At 37.4% G+C, this 12971-nt stretch overlaps 1 protein-coding gene across 1 annotated transcript in view; it reads left to right on the top strand.

The window, feature by feature from the left end:
• LOC149287399 (rho GTPase-activating protein 10-like) overlaps positions 1–12971 on the top strand; it is a 106768-nt gene that overhangs the window by 28918 nt on the left and 64879 nt on the right. The window contains exons 2-6 of the mRNA XM_089492873.1: positions 2454–2549; positions 2640–2701; positions 6845–6916; positions 10459–10560; positions 11913–12023. Of these exons, the coding sequence (XP_089348999.1) occupies positions 2454–2549; positions 2640–2701; positions 6845–6916; positions 10459–10560; positions 11913–12023 (443 nt within the window). The remainder of the gene's footprint in view (positions 1–2453; positions 2550–2639; positions 2702–6844; positions 6917–10458; positions 10561–11912; positions 12024–12971) is intronic.

The raw sequence follows: 12971 nt of genomic DNA, 5'->3' as shown, positions 1-12971 counted from the left end.
ATATATAATATAACATATAACTAAGCAATTTGACATACAGAAAGGAGGGCCTTGCTCAAACAAGCTTACAATATATATATATATAGACCAGGAAACAAACACTAAATCTATCTTTCTTATCTAAAGCTTAGCTGTGAACAAAGGGCAAAGGTAAATAAACATGTCCACAAAGGGCTAGTTATCCATTAAATTAAGAAAAATCAAAGAGAAACATATAACTGTAAAGTAGCACTATAGGTCCGCCTATGTAAATTTGTATCCATGAATAATATAACAATGCATGGATTAAATTGCATATTATGTGTGTATCTTTTCATACACTCATCTCCATGCCAAGGAGACTTCTTGGGTCTGGGATTCAACATCTGGTTACATGGGCTGCAGACTAAGAAACTTGATTTTTCAGCTCAAGACAAAAGAAAAACTTGATAAATTATTAAATATATATTTAGTTCTATCAATGCTTATTCTATGTACCATAGCAGTGTCACTACATAAGAAGTAAGAGCTGTGTGGTTGGTGGTTTTCCATATAGAAAACTTCCTGTAGTGATCGGAAAACAGTTTAAATTTGTGTGTTTATAGAAAAAAGAAATCATAAGGTTATTGTTGCAGCAGTGTGAGCAGACAAAATTAAACTAATAAATGCAAAATAAAAATAAGACTTTGTGATTTTTATTGTTAATCTATTGCAAGCAAAGTATGGCGGGCTGTCAAGAGAGTGGTTAGAGCACCCCTTGGCTTCTGATTTGGGTCATATTTTGTGCATATCTATCATAGTTTTTATTAAATATGAAAAAATAGTTTATATGTGAATTAATATTTACTAGTAAAACTTTTTTCCTATAGGGTTGTCTTATATTAAGGCTTTCTCCCCCCCCCCCTAAATTAATATTCAAATTTTGGAGGGTTGTCTTTTATAATTGAGCCAATATGGTATTTCATATCTGAATTGTTTTGCGTGTGACACCCCAGGCTTAGTCCTAAATAAATAAATAAAACATACCCAACGAATACCATTCAACAAACGCCATCTAAGACATAAATATTGGGGATTCCATCACACTGTATGGCCATATATTGCTTGGCCCGCCACTACATCAAAGTATCCCAAGTTTGGCAAGTCCTATCTAATTTTTCATTGCTATATTGCTTACCAAGCATCTGAATCAATAGACTCCACTGCATTTTACCCTAGCTAACCCGTAAACCCTTTTGGAAACCATTAATGAGGCGCCTATGTAGCTGCTCGACCCTAAGGTTTGGTCAGAACCAAAATATATGCACAGCAAAAAAAAAATGCATAAAAGGCAAAATCATTCAGATTCCTGCGTTGCTACTAGAATAATAATGACCAAAGTACACAAAACAAAGGAAGAACTCCGTGAATGCCTAGTGAGTCCTAAATCCGTACCTGCACGTGTTGTGGAGTGTATTTCTGTTATCTTTAGCATTAGCTATTAGGATGTTGTATACATCAATTCTTTAAACCATGTTTACAGAAACATTTGGGATGTATACAATAAATTTGGCCCTACCATGGATAATTTATTAAAGATATAAGATATATCTAGAGTCTAGACCACTGTGTGTGTGTGTGTGTGTGTGTGTGTCTCACTGTTTTTTAACATTTTAAAATGAAACTATATGGAGACAAGTGACAGAAATCATTCTTGATCCAAACTTTAAAGAAGGAAACAGAGCAGACCCTACGGTCTCACTGCGCATGTTCAGAACTAAACCCTGCCAGCGACATCCTGACGAATATATTAAGGTGTAATCAAGTCTGAGAGCAGTGGAGCCGAGTGGCTCTGCAGAGTGTTCAGTGTACATCACAGGGAGTCAGTGTGTGTGTTAGGGCAGGTAGTGGTTACGATATATTTCTTTAGGATGCAGGGGTGTTAAAGGAAATGGCATTGATGCACTAATCGAAAGCGCTCGCTTGCATCCTGCTTGTCTGAAATCAGGGTGCCTTCCAGTTTACCAGATCCCTAATATTTAATATAAACCCATCTCCAGCAGAAGGGGTTAATTCTGATTACTAAAGCTAGCTTGATGGGGTACTGATATATAAACACAGACAACATAGATATACAACCTACAAACTCAGTTTTTAGGATTATTATTACATTATGGTTATTTTTAAATAATAGGCCATCAGACAACTGAGGGGGAAATAACATACTGGATGTATAAATGTAAGACATCCTGAAGAGAAGGAGAAAAGGGTCTTATTTTACGGTGTATTAGTAGGTTACGTGGGATTACGTTCATTCTGGTTAGCATACTATACAGGTTGTTATTTGCATTCTTTCATGAACCAGGTTACTCAAATGGTTAATAATACATTTGGAATGTATCGTATTATGTGTATGAATCAATTATATTAAAATAAACCGCACCAGGTAGTAAGGGTTTATTTAACACAACTTTTTTCCCCCCTCCCTTCTACAGGTCTTTCCACAGCTCAGAGAAAGTTTGCCAATTCCCTGAGAGATTTTAAGTTTGAATTCATTGGAGATGCAGAGACCGATGACGAGAGGTGTATCGGTATGTCCGTCTGAATGATGCTTACTATGGCTGTGTTTAGTAGCTGAGTCTGGAGTCATGTTGACCGATCTCATTGTATTTCTGTTCCAGACGCTTCTCTGCAGGAGTTTTCTACATTTTTACGAAACCTTGAAGAGCAGAGAGAAATCATGGTGAGTAACTAACTATGATGTGCATATTGTGCGGAATAGTTCATTTAAGAGGTGCTTTAGTGTATTCCATTTGGATGCGAGCTAAATTGGTTTGCTTTTAAATATAAAGATCATTAGACCAGAAGAGAGCTGGTAAGGACCATTTGTCCCCAGGCTGCTAAAGCCAAAGAACAAAGATGTTGTCCATTGGTTGGGTTTTCCAGTGTAACTTGGTTCCCTTCTGTGCTCTGAATCTCAGGATAGAGCCCACTAGGAGGGTGGACAGTAGCAGAGGACATGTCTAAAAGCAAGACACAATAGGAGAAACCGCGTACAAGTCTGAGTCAATGAACTGGAACACAAAGAGAGCTGAATTAACGAGTAACAAGACAAGATCAGGACAGACAGTCGCTAAGCCAGTGGCATAAGACAAGACCCTGCAGCCTCCGCGCTGCAGAGGGGTCCTAGTTTTCTTAGTGCGGGTGGACCCTTTAAACTTGCCCTACTCCAACATAATCTGTAATATTTTATTACCAAGCATACAAAATATGTTGGCTAACATAACACTGGCTCATTTTGATTTGTTCTGTAAAAGTGCGTGTAAGTGAGCACTAATTTCACAAGTTCAATAACCTCTTCCAGGATGCAGCCATTTAGATCCAAAACGTGATGAATGCGTGGGGAAGGGCAACACTGCTTGTGTTCTACCACTCCATTGAGCCACATAACCAAATGTACCAAAGCAGTTGACCTGATCCTTGTGTAAAGCAGGTTTATAGAGATGGTTTATCAAATGGCCGATGTAGATAGGTAGGAATGAGCTGCCTCTAAGGAACGTAGTCTCTGGCGGGTAACACAGGAGAAAGACTGCAATAGAACTTCTGGTAGGGAAGCGGCAAAGAAGATACACATCAGGCAGAAAGACTGCTGCTGAGGAACCCTACAGTGCCTTCCCCATTCCACCCAGCGCTGCCTATTTTTTGTCTTTTGTATACTCTAAGCCTTACTCATTTATCCAAGCACCAACCCTATCCCTGTCCCACAGGTCCATCATACTACTCCATGCGACTTGTAAAATACAAGTGAGTGGTTTAGGCATATGCTTATGGTATACATATATCTATGCATCTAGGGGAGCTGTTACAACGTGCATTACAACCAGACAATCTCATTTATCTAGCTGTGATATCCACCAAAGGCATAGCCGCGACATATTGTGCAAATTTCCTTGGGTGTTTGGCCATTAAGCAGACTGTGAATGGGCATCAAGTGCTGCTGGTTATGTATGTGCAGTAATAGGGGCCGCTTAGCTTTACCTCCCCCGGAAGTCAGAAGGTTCCAGCCCCTGCTAGCAATGCTTGTAAAGAAATTTTTATCGTTTTTGGATTATATCAATGTTTTCGCAGTTGTCCCATTTTTTGCTCTCACTCAAAACTTCCCCTCCCCCAACAATCATATCTGTTGTTGCAGCAATACAAATTAAGGGCTTTAAGGCGAAGTGGATTTGCTTGTCCTTTTCAAAGCCTTTATTTTTAAACACTATGATTGGGACATACGAGGTATTTTAGCAAGACGTTTGTTTGACAATGAGGATTTTCACAGAGCTGAATGAATAAACTTCCTTCCCGCGCTGCCTTCCACAGACCAGCGTAATACCGCCGCCGCTGCTGCTGCTGTGTGTTTTGTGTTTTGGCAGAAGTCTTCAGCTCTTTACTCTGTTAGGTTTCAGAGAATTAGATTCCTAGCTAATCATTTTCATACTAATCCAAGAAAATTGTGCTCAGGCAAAAGGAGGAGGGTACGGCACTCTTTCTGTAATATTAGATTGCTAAAACTTTCCATCGGTTGCTATGGTGATAAGATCACTTAACATCAGAATCCCTTTTTTTACACAACAGCCTGAGGAAGGCACAGCTCAATTCGTATCAGTTTGGTACAATTAACATGAACAGAAATCCAATGGTTTATTTCATAGGAGATAAAATGTTTCCTTAAGAGGATAACAATGTTTAACAAAAGCTTTGCTCGAGTTTGTCTTAATGAGTATCAGAGTCCGTTCTGACAGCTTTATCGCATTCATTCCAACGAGACTTTTTAACCGCATGGAAAAGTTCTATGGTTTCAATCCTGTTACATTATGTGAGATGCCTAGTGACACAATCTGAAAATATTATTTCACTACAAAGTAATTGGTAACTTTAAGAACTGAAAGGAAAGTGAAACCTATTACAGTAAGTGTTAAGGAATGATAGATACACTTACATTTTATTAATTTTATACAGTTTTATGGAGAACTCTTATCAGTTTTTGATGTGGACATTAAAGAAATTTTGAAAAAAACAACATTTAAAAGTTGCCTAATACCTTTAAATCAGTACAGATATGATTGCTTATTGGTACTTGGTATAAATCAAACTGGATGCTAAGATTTTTTTTGTCTGCTGTGTTTCTGATAGTAATGGTATACAGGATTGTTACGCTCGTTAATAAATTGTCAGACACAGCCTGAGGAAGACTTCTAACGCGTTAAATGATTTGTAATGCTAGACCCACTTAACAGGATAAACTTCAGATACAAAGGTCTGGTCTTTTATAGTGGCATAAGTTATGTTGGTGTCATGAGATTTCTACAGAACCGGACTGGACTTAACAATATGGCCCTGGTCCTTTAAGGCCAGCGGCCGCCTGATGATGTAGGTGTGGCCGGGAATATCCAGCTGGTGGCCACGCATTGCTGCAGCCGATCTGTTGGAACTTCAGACTAGGTGACTGTGTGGTAATTCATTAGTAAACCTCTTAACCTCTGCTTCCTGTTCATTATTCATCCACTCTCCCTGTAGTGAAACATTTATTGTATAATAAGCATTATGTATATATTGTCCCAACGTCCTACAATGTCTGTTTAAACCCACCAAACAAAAGATGGTTACATAGGGTAAAGATGCAGCTTTCATAGACTTCTTTAGTTATATTTCTTTTTTCTAAGCCTTATTCTCAAAAACAATAGAGGGAATGAGTCTGCATGTAAAATGATGTCGTGCCTCCATGGAGAGAATGTCTTACAAGGAATGCTGCGGCTTACTGGCGTTTCTCAGCACACAGGGTGTTGCACTACGGATTCAGTTTGTGCGCGTCTTTGAGAATCCAGTCCGTTATCATTTTATCTTAACTTCAGCTTAAGGCAGCCAGGACTTCAATTGAATTGCTGTAAATACAGAGATAAAAAGTAACTAAAAAGCAGTTAAACTCGTTAACAAGTGATATATATGCCAACCGTTTATCATTTACTGGAATGTTTAACTTGCACAAACAGAACACACCAGAAAGTAGTAATGTGGCCAACATATTAGAGACCAAATTCCCTTCTGCTGTGATTTGTACCGGTGGCTTCTGTACATGGCCTTTTAAATAAACAATATGAATTCTGGTTTTCACCTGTCATTATTCACAGAAACGCAGTTACAGGGATGTTTCATCCTAACCGTTTTTTTTTCTCTGCTCAGAATAAGACCAACTACTCTGCTTTTGAGATAGAAAAAAAAAAAAAAAAAACACATGAATATCTATATTTCAGAGATAAGTTTGTTTTCTTTTTTTTTTGCCAACATTGGAAGATTATTATCTTTTATTGTTTGTTTTTTTTCTTTTTTCTTTTTACCGATCAGGTTTAGCCATGTTTCTAACTGTAACATTTTCTTGTCGGTAATGTAAATACACATATCATACAGGACTGTCTGTCCATTCATGATAATAATTCCAAATTGATGAAGTCATTATATTCTTGTATACAGTCTGACATCATACATTTAATCTTTGACACTTTGCACATTAAAGATGGTTAAGGGGTCACAACTCATATTATCGATATTACAAGTTAATTCTTCACTTTTAATGTGCCCAGAGGTATCCTTAAAATATGTTAATAAACCTCTCCAGATGGCCGGATATCCAGCTTAGTTAGTACCATCTTGGCTGCTGGTTTCTGATGTCTCTAGCTTAAGTTCAGTCATGCCAGCTTTAAGTGCTTAGTTGTCCGGATCTATCTTTAAAGTTATTTCTGATTTTTATTTTAATATATTTTAAAGAATATCTTTCAACGAAATTATTTTGCTTGTACTTTTATTTATGTCTTTTCACACTAAAATCATATGTTTCTTTTGTCAGGCTTTAAGTATAACCGAGACCCTGATTAAACCCTTGGAGAGGTTTCGGAAGGAACAGTTGGGAGCAGTTAAGGTACAGTGTTTTAATTCTGATTTGTAACATGAGTATATCGGACCCACTTTAATGTATATGATAGTTGAGTGGCCCCCCTTAAAACCCACTGGGCGATTCTGCGGAATTGGGCTATTCAGCATTTCTTAGCTAGGAAATGTCACAGCGTATGAGCACATCAGCTACCCTTTCAATATTAGGTGCTCAGTAAAAATTTTTTTTTTTTCCTCTGGAAGCTAAAAGTAACCTGCCGTTTAAAAACATTCTATGGTGTCACTTTAAATGGTGCATAAATTCACCGATAAAGTGTGCTTACAACTTTTCTAGCATTGTAAGGTTGTGTTATTTGCACTAAAAGGTTTCTTTACTAGAGGAAAAAAAAAGACAAAAAATGTCCATAGGGTAGACTGGGCATTTATGGGTGTGCTCGTGATTGCGAAAGTATAAAGTTTTATGGTTACATTTGCTGATGATATTACTGACAATAATGTATGTGTGTGCTTTTAATTGTGGAGACCGCAAAGGTCAATTTTATATAACTGAAAATTGCAAGATGGCTGTATTTTTATTTTATTTGGGGGAAAAAATCTCGTATTTTATGAAATATTTTAAGGGGCAGTAAGGGGGGTGGTAGGGGGCTAGAAGTGTAAGGAACAGAGTGTTGGGGGCATGGGTGCCAGGTCAAGTTGCAGTCCGTGTGCAGGGGCAGGTTCTTGCTTAGAACTCGGCTGGAGGCAGGCATTGTTGCTGTGTTGCGTTACACGTGGTACCTAGGGATAATCCGGAAGGGGGAGTCAAAGTCTAGATGATCCAAATTAATCGCAGTACAAAGGGGCTAACCAGGTTCAGTGTCAGTCAATGTCAAGGGTCGATAAGTTTTGATGTAGTATTCCACAGGGTATAAACAGGCCCAGGAACACAAAGCTCTAGCATTGAGCTAGGACCATGGACATGTATTTACAGGCCCTTGATTGCTGTAGCATTGAGAGGCAGAGAGAGACCAGAAACCCAAAAGATACCTGGTGGCGTAATGGTTAGGTGAACTACCTAGTTGCTGATTCAAACTGCCATGGCTTCTTACAGAGATGGTAAGTTTTATTGTTAAAAGCACTTCTGTTTATCTTGTTTTGACTGGGAACCGGCTTAGCTGGCCAGTCCATCACTAGCTAGCCAGAAAGCTACTGTTTAGTTAGTCTCCTAAACAGAGCTAGGTTTTTGGTTTATATACCATATATTTGTTTGTGAAGCCTGTGTTCCGGTCCCTGCTTAACGGGTTGGCATGCTGAGGCTACAACTGTTTAAAACTATTATAGCTCATTGAGTCTCCGGACTCATCACTGAATTACAGCCCTAGAGGTATCCTGACAAGTGCCATACCACAATATGTATATAAATGTCACTTATGTTGTAAAGTTCGTTAATGCGTCTCTCTTTGTAAATACAGCCTCTGTAATAGTTTTAGCTGAGAGATCTACAGAGAACCTCTGATCATCCCTCTGCTGCATGCATACAGTATAATGTAACAGAAGAAACCTAAGGTCACACGTTTCCAGATAGTCTATGGTTATTCCCTTTGCGTTAAAAAAAACTAAAGGTTTTCTACTCCATACCAATGTATATACATGGATACTTCAACTTAGGATTCTGCTCTGTGCAATCTCCTGCAATTTTATTATTATTATGTTTAACTAGAAAGATACAGAATCTGCCTTTAATTTGTTGAGATATATATTGTATATTACAGCCTAATGCTTTAAATTGCTCTTATATACCGGTATATTGAAGTCCATTTTTCATTTTTTTTGGTAGTTATTGGCGTTTGAAAATATGACTTTTGTTGTATTAACTCCTCCTCTGGCTGCCCATACTAAAAACAGGAAGTATAATCACAAAGCATACTTAAGTCTACTTCCTGCGCCATGCTCTCGCACTCCCATTGATGGTAATGGAAGTAGCGGCAGCCAGTAACATGTATGTTGTTCAAACATCAGTGTTTCTAATTCTAGTTACTAATGAATACCGTAAAATACACACAAATGGCATGCGTTTAACATGAAAATAGGGCTAGAGTCGTCCTTTAATAACTATTTTGCAGCATGTTAATTAATCACATATGTCTTGAGAAGTGGTGGTTATCATTTTTTTCTTTTTGTGAAAATGAGATAAACTGGATGGATTTGTATATGGATATCTGCATGGATATTCTCATGGCCTCTGGCATAGGACTGTCTTCTGTCCTAGTCCAAATAAGGAGTTTTAACAAAACTTTTCTTTGGAGGCTCTTGGAGATGGATCAGCTTTTGTTTGCCAAGCCTATCATGGATAGAAAATAATGAACGGAAATTTTCATGTAGAAACAAACCCACATAATGCAGGGAAAGATGAAGAAGGCATGTATAAACTGTTTAGTTTCCTTTTGAAGTGATCATATGTTTTAAAACAAAGAGATATAGTAGCTAGTAGCTTTAAATATTTTCCGTCTTTATTACAGTCATAAACCACTAATGTAGAGCCTTTGTCTGTTTTGTGCGTGCGTGTGTATGTATGTGTGTATATGTGTGTGTGTGTATATATATATATATATATATATATATATATATATATATATATATAATTACTCATAAAAGTAATGTTTATAACCAAAGCTGTAATACAAAATGGCATTAATAAAACCATAAAAGGTACAAATGTGTTTAAGGTTGTTGCTACTGAGGTTACAGGTGGATGTGTATGCCAAATATTTGTCATTAAACTTAAATTGAAGTGTGTTAAATGTATACATGTGTGTAATGCACAGCGACTGGTAGTATTCCCTGCGCTGTATGTATCTACATCGTACTCCAGCATGCACAACCACATGTACAAACAGGTTAGAAAAATATTTTTTCTATCACAGTATTGTAGAACATGTAATGTTTTCATAGTTCCATAACATGCTGCAGCTTGCAAGGGAGCCTACAGAGACATTTTCTAATCCTTAATCTGTTTTTTTTTTAAAATAATTTGAATTATATATATATATATATATATATATATATATATATATATATATATATATATATATATATATATATATATATATATGAAATTTGGTTTCCAAATATTTTAAACTTTTTTTTGTTTGCATGGTTTTTTTTGTTGTTTTTTTAGCTCCATTATATTACTGGGGCCAAAAGTTACCCACCCTCTCCTGTATTTACACAAGTAGGGTTGTGAGTCCATGTGTATTTACCGCACTGTGTCTTGGGAAGAGATGTAGAGTTGCATGAGATGATGTCATATGCCAGTGCAGTGCTCTCTTGCGGTATGACACATTACAACAGTGTGCCGCCCTTCTTGATGCTCCTCCCTAGTCCAAGTTCAACTTGGGCCAAAAATGCCACTGGTTATTACACCGAAACGTTTGTATGCAGAAGTAAGATTACACATCTGTGTCATCCATGATCAATAGGAAAAGGTGGGAAGATTATTTTTATATGTGGGTAGAAAAATAGTAACTGTAACCATAGTGGGCTTCATAATACAACCAGTTTAAAGTTGTCTGCTTTTTTATTTTTTAACAGGAGGAAAAGAAGAAATTTGATAAAGAGACAGAGAAAAATTATAGCATTTTGGATAAACATTTAAGTTTGTCAGCTAAGAAGAAAGAACCACATCTGCAAGAGGTAGGAATACCTTTTTTAAATTAATTGTAGCGTTTAGTAAGTTTTTCCTAGTTCTATAAAAAAGAAAATATAAGTAGTATTAGGCTAACCGGTAACTTCTCTCCTGCTGTACAAGTCCTCCGTAACCATGAACAGAGTATGTTCTTTCTACCGAGTGGCAATGCAGTCTGGTGTTGCCTTTGAATTATAAAACAGCTGCTGGTAGCTCCAAATGCAATGGTCTTAGAACATGGGATGTATATATTTAGCTTGGCATCGTCTTTACCGACAAGCGCTTTCCCCTCTAGTAACTTTGATAATTGCATGGTGTCCTCAACTTGAGTAAAAGACGCTGCGCCAATGACCATAGGGACATGGCTTATCGTCTTCTTTAAATTTCACTAATGGTCAATATAGTTCATTTTGTTCTCTGTTTTTAAAATATTGAATGGCTTGTGGTGAGAAAAGGGGAATACGCCCTACACAGAAGAATGACATAGAGACAGAATCGTGCTCTCTAGAACTTGAGGCCATGTTGTGTTTTCCCCACTGTCGTACACACTTGTTGATGGAATACTTATCTTGTCTGGGATGAGAAACTCAAGACAGAGAGTTTCTCTCGGCTTAATATGATTCCCCCAGAGTACCCATTTTCAAACTGAGCAGCAATTTTTTCCCAAGGGGACTTCAAAAAAAGGAATGCATGAGAAAATGAGCAAAGGATACGCGAGTGACCTTAGAAGCAAGCCGTCGTAGGGCAGCAAAGGGAATACGCTATTTGCCTTATCTCTACATGCGTGGAATTTTGGATTTTGTTTTTCGAAGGAACTCCCTGTTGCTTGTAATGAGAAACAAAAATGTTACCGTAAACACCGCTAATGCCAATAAATAATGATTTATATAGCAGATTATGGACTGTAAGTTGTATGCAATGTCTTGTTAAATGGTGACATTTTGCCATCAATCTGTGATGCTTATGGTTGGACTAAGAGAAGGTAAAAGTGTCCCAGACCATTCATGGGCAGTGCAGTAAGAATAACAATCAGAAAAATATTATCCTATAGTCCTGCGTCTGAAAGTTCCACGCATTAAGCAGGCTATCAAGGGCACATTTCACCAGAGCCCCAACGAAGGCCGTTCTTGCCTCATTAAGCATCTTATCTGATGTAAACCCACAAGTCTTGGCCTTGTCTTATGTGTGTCCCATAAGTTTGTGTTAACTTCCTCATTGTAGTAGCATCTACCATACGTTCGCCTTTCCCTGCTTTATGGGGGGGGGGTGTAAATGTATATCCCGTAAAGGGTACGGCATGAGATATGTTCTGTGCTTGCCGAGAACCTTTCAGCAGCTGCTTTCTATCCTCTTCATTTAGGCAGATTGCCAAGTGGAGCAAAACCGACAACATTTTTACGAGCTGTCGCTTGAATATGTATGTAAACTGCAGGAAATCCAGGAGCGGAAAAAATTTGAGTTTGTGGAACCTGTAAGTAATACCAAAGGTACATAGATTGTTAACAGTAAAAAATCAGAGCAGATCTCGTTAATGTATAATTAAGGAGCAAAACTCTCTCTATATAAAAAATCTATCAGAGAAACATTAATAACTGCTTAATATTGTTAAAAGATCTAATGTTGTCTGTAAGTATGCACATTCACCCAGAACTTACCCATTATATTCACTTTCTAGTATCTTTTCCTTCCTAGCGGATATCGGACTGTCCATATTCTAGGTTGATACTGCCTTACGGTACTTGGAACGTTGGACTATTTCAGTAGCTCAATATTAGTGGATAACAACAGTGCCCATGGCCGATCATGTCGTACTAGGCCATAACATCAACTAATTAATATATGTATATGTAAAAATAAGGAATGCATTCACAAACCTTAAATTAACTGTCATGTGAGAGTTAACTATAAATTGTGTATGGCCAACTGGGTTTTTTACGTTCAAAATACACAGTGAATGCACCTCTATGTTCTATCACATACTTCTACGTGTCCAGCTTTTATAAATAAATGGGGCTATTGATGGACGGGTTATTTACATACATACTTCCCTGAGTGTTATCTAATAGATCTGTTCAAAAGCTGGCCTGCATCCAAATCTCTGATCTCTCCCTTAAAATGATCGCCATAAAAAGAGTGATTTTAACATGTATATACAGATGATTGGGGCGCAGGTACATATGGGGAAGAAAAACAAATATATAGTGTAAATCTTATAAACACTGAAAAGTGTATGGAAATATGAATGCACTCACAAACACACAGAATGCTTCAGGCCTCTCAAATGTTGTAAAAGGTAGAATCTTTAATTGATCTTCATATAAGATCTAAAAAATAAAACTGGACATAGTGCAGTATCTTAATAAAAGCAAAAGTACTTCTTTCGATTGCACTCACAGTTTATCCATGCACAGAGTGCATT

This window comes from Sceloporus occidentalis, unplaced genomic scaffold (genome assembly GCF_023333645.1).
Source record: "Sceloporus occidentalis isolate IW3139 unplaced genomic scaffold, rSceOcc1.0.p SCAF_61, whole genome shotgun sequence".
Taxonomy (NCBI): domain Eukaryota; kingdom Metazoa; phylum Chordata; class Lepidosauria; order Squamata; family Phrynosomatidae; genus Sceloporus; species Sceloporus occidentalis.
The sequence above is the reverse complement of the archived record's forward strand: the minus strand, read 5'-3'. Positions and strand labels throughout refer to the sequence as shown.